At 53.3% G+C, this 3,985-nt stretch overlaps 1 protein-coding gene across 1 annotated transcript; it reads left to right on the forward strand.

The window, feature by feature from the left end:
- Window positions 1-645: 645 nt before the first annotated feature.
- Window positions 646-3,729, forward strand: LOC129772993 (uncharacterized). Its single transcript, XM_055776542.1, has one exon. The coding sequence runs from the start codon at window positions 646-648 to the stop codon at window positions 3,727-3,729; it is 3,084 nt and encodes a 1,027-aa protein (XP_055632517.1).
- The last annotated feature ends 256 nt before the right edge of the window (window positions 3,730-3,985 follow it).

Genomic DNA, 3,985 nt, shown 5'->3' on the forward strand with positions numbered 1-3,985 from the left:
GTAATGCTACAACATCGGTTGAGTACCAGTCCACGGTGACGATCTTCTCGCGAGTGTCGCCGTTCACCATCAAGGACACGATGTTGGTGCTGCCATTAATCACTGTGAAGCTTCCACAGTCGACGGTAGACACTCGTCACTGGTCCATTCCTCGCCATCTGGATCTTGCCGATCCTACATTTGCGGTTACTGGAAACATTGACATTATCCTGGGTGTAGCACATTTCCTCCGTGTGCTCCGTTATGGTCGTATTTCGCTTGGAGATGACTTGCCTCTGCTGCAAAGCACCGAGTTCGGTTGGGTCGTTTCCGGAAAATGTGTGCTGAACAACCACGACCACAGTGATTCGCAAAGGTGCCAGTTCAGCAACCCTTGCACCATCAACGAGCTGGTCAATCGTTTCTGGCAGCTTGGAGAGACCCAGAACAACAAGGGATGGTCACCGTCAGAACGGTACTGCGAAGAGCACTTCACCGCTAACACCGTTCGCAACGCCGATGGACGCTACGTTGTGAGATTCACTACGAGACAACCGGTACAACGCTACAAAACGTTTCTACGGGCTGGAACGTTCGCTCGCTGCAAACCCTATGAAGAAAGCGTTGTACCAGGAATTTATTCGTGAGTACCTCAACTTAGGTCATATGTACGAGGTGAAATCTGCCGAAGAGGATCTCCAGCCGCAGTATTTCCTCCCTCATCACGCTGTCATGAAGCCAGAGAGTACCATGACAAAGATGCGCGTTGTTTTCGATGCGTCGTGCCGTTCCAAGTCGGGCCTGTCGCTCAACGATGTTCTTCTCTCCGGGCCAACCATCCAAGATACTCTGGTCACAATCGTTTTACGCTTCAGATTCCACAACTACGTCGTCTCAGCTGACATTGAGAAGATGTACCGTCAAGTCATGGTCCACGAGTCAGACCAACCTTTCCAGCGAATTCTGTGGCATGACGATCCTGTTCTCCCGCTCAAGGTGTTTCAACTTCGCACTGTCACCTACGGCACCAGTAGTGCCCCGTTTCTTGCGACCAGAGTATTGTCGAAGCTCGCCGACGATGAAGAGAAGACATTCCCGCTCGCCGCATCTGCCGTACGTCACGACTTCTACGTGGACAACCTACTCACAGGTTCCGACAACGCTGGTACTCTCGCGAGCATTTCCAGGGAGATTATTGCAATGCTAGCATCTGCAGGTCTTCCTCTCCGCCAGTGGTCATCCAATTCCGTAGCTGTGTTAGACGGAATTCCACCAGAGCTGCGAGATACTGCAACATTGCGCGACTTGGACGACGACTTCTCCGTGACAGCACTTGGCCTTCGTTGGGTGCCAGAATCGGATAACCTTCTCTTCAAGACTCCAAAGTGGAAGGAACACGCAACGCCAACTAAGAGAACGGTACTTTCCGACATCAGCAGCCTTTTTGATCCACTGGGGTTGATTGGTCCGACGATTGCCAGGGCTAAAATCAAGCTTCAAGGATTGTGGAAGCTGCAGCTTGACTGGGACACACCAGTACCCGATCAGTTCGCCCACGATTGGACCTGTTTTCGGCAGAAACTCATCGCACTCGTACATGTTCGTGTTCCACGTCACGTTCTTCGTCCGGGTTACACACGCCTGGAGATTCATGGCTTCAGCGATGCTTCGGAGGACGCCTATGGCGCATGCATATATCTTCGCTCCGTTTTCGCTGCTGGAACGTGTACCGTACGTCTTCTCAGCGCAAAGATCAAAGTTGCTCCGATCCAAACGACGACTATTCCTCGCCTTGAGTTGTACGCAGCGCAGCTCCTCTCCAGACTTCTCACGAAGGTTTTGGACAGCGTCGACGTTTCAGCAACGACATACCTGTGGACTGATTCAACGATCGTGCTGAACTGGATCTTGGCCACACCGTCAACCTGGAAGACGTTTGTAGCGAACCGTGTGGCAGAAATACAAGAGCTCACGTCTCATGCTGTGTGGCACCACGTCCCGTCAGAAGATAATCTCGCAGATTTAATCTCCCGTGGAAAAGACCTCGATGAACTTCTCGACGCTTCGTTGTGGTGGAACGGACCGACGTGGTTGCACTCCGAGACTTCTCTGTGGCCCGAAACCGTACCCTATTCCAGAGCTACCACGGAGATTCTTGAGACTCGTAAGACAGTGGCCCTTCCAGTTGCTGACCAAGAACCACCCGATATCATCGATCGCTACCACAGCATTCGTCAAGTGCTCCGAGTGGCTGCCCTCCTCTGGCGATTCTGCGAAAACTGTCGTCGTCACGCACAAAACCAACCACGCGTTGTTGGACCGCTGACTCCCGAAGACATCGACCACGCCTTGCTGATGCTGATTCGCAGAGTCCAAGGGCAGTGCTTTGACATCGAGATACGGCAGCTCACTAGTTCTGGCCAGGTGGACAGAAAGTCGAAGCTCCGTTTCCTACATCCCCAGATTGTGGACGGAATAATCCGAGTTGGCGGCCGGTTGCACTTCGCGCGAATATCGATCGACGAGAGACATCCCATCGTGCTACCTGCTAACCATCGACTCACTGAGATGATCTGTCGACGAGAGCACCTCAAGACGCTGCACGCTGGTCCAGGATTGCTGCTTTCGTCCCTCCGTCAGAGATTTTGGCCTCTTGGCGGTCGGAACCTTGTGCGAAAGGTCGTTCATCGATGCGTCACGTGTACGCGAGCCAAACCTCAGTCGTTGCAGCAGCTGATGGGCAACCTTCCACCAGTTCGGGTCAACCAGGCGTACCCATTCCAAAACGTTGGTGTCGACCTTGCTGGGCCATTCTACGTTCGAACCGCGTTAAGGAACAAACGAACACCGTTTTTCAAGGCCTACATTGTGGTGTACGTCTGTATGGCTACAAAAGCTGCGCATCTCGACCTCGTCACCGATCTGACGACCGCAGCATTCATCGCCAGCCTTCGTCGATTCGTCAGTCGAAGGGGAAAGCCGAGCCACATCTTCTGCGATAATGCGACCAACTTCGTCGGTGCACAGCGACAGCTAGGGGAACTGAGGAAACTCTTCCAGTCCCAACACCATCAGGATGCTGTAGCCAGAGAGTGCACGGATGATGGAATCGAATTCCACTTCATTCCGCCCCGCTCGCCGTCGTTTGGAGGAATCTGGGAGGCATGCGTGAAGTCCGCCAAGATGCATCTGCGCAGGATTTTTGGAAATGCCCATTTGACCGAGACCGAACTCCAGACAGCTCGGTGCCAAGTTGAAACAATGCTTAACTCTTGTCCGATTACGCTAATGCCAGGCGCTCCAACAGACGAACTCTCGCTGACTCCAGGACACTTCCTGATCGGTCGGCCGCTTAACGCGCTGCCTGATCCCGATAAGACTAGCATCTCAGAGAATCGTTTGTCTCGCTGGGAACGAGTTCAGCAGTTGTCGCAGCATTTTTGGAACCGCTGGCATACTGAATACCTCACCACACTGCAACATCGATACCGGTGGACTGAAGCATTGGATAACCTTGCCGTTGGGTCCATCGTCGTCTTGAAGGATGAACAGCTACCACCGCAGAAGTGGGCCCTGGGTCGCGTGCTTAGCGTGCATCCCGGTACCGATGGCCGTGTTCGAGTAGCCACCGTGAAGACCAGCTCCGGAATCATGCAACGTGCGATCTCTAAGCTGTGCCTGCTTCCTGTTGGGATCGATCCGGAATCCGTTTCACCGACGCCAGAACTAGCTGGTCCTAGCTCAGGGTGAGAAGTCGCTAGTACGGGGTACTGGCCCAAGCTCGGGGGTATCGAGCGTTTTCCTGGTGCATCTGTAAAGAGGACAAGGCCTCGCCGTGTGGGCTTTTCGAAGCCCCCGGCTGAGACTTGACAGCAGTTAAGTACTCCCGTTTGTGTTCTCTTCCGATCGATACAACCGTGTTTAATTACAGTTTTCCATCTACTACAAGATCAACGATGCACCAGAACCCAAGACAGCGCCAGCCCTGTGAAGTAACCACATCAAA

This window comes from Toxorhynchites rutilus, chromosome 3, assembly GCF_029784135.1.
Source record: "Toxorhynchites rutilus septentrionalis strain SRP chromosome 3, ASM2978413v1, whole genome shotgun sequence".
In the NCBI taxonomy this organism is placed as follows: domain Eukaryota; kingdom Metazoa; phylum Arthropoda; class Insecta; order Diptera; family Culicidae; genus Toxorhynchites; species Toxorhynchites rutilus.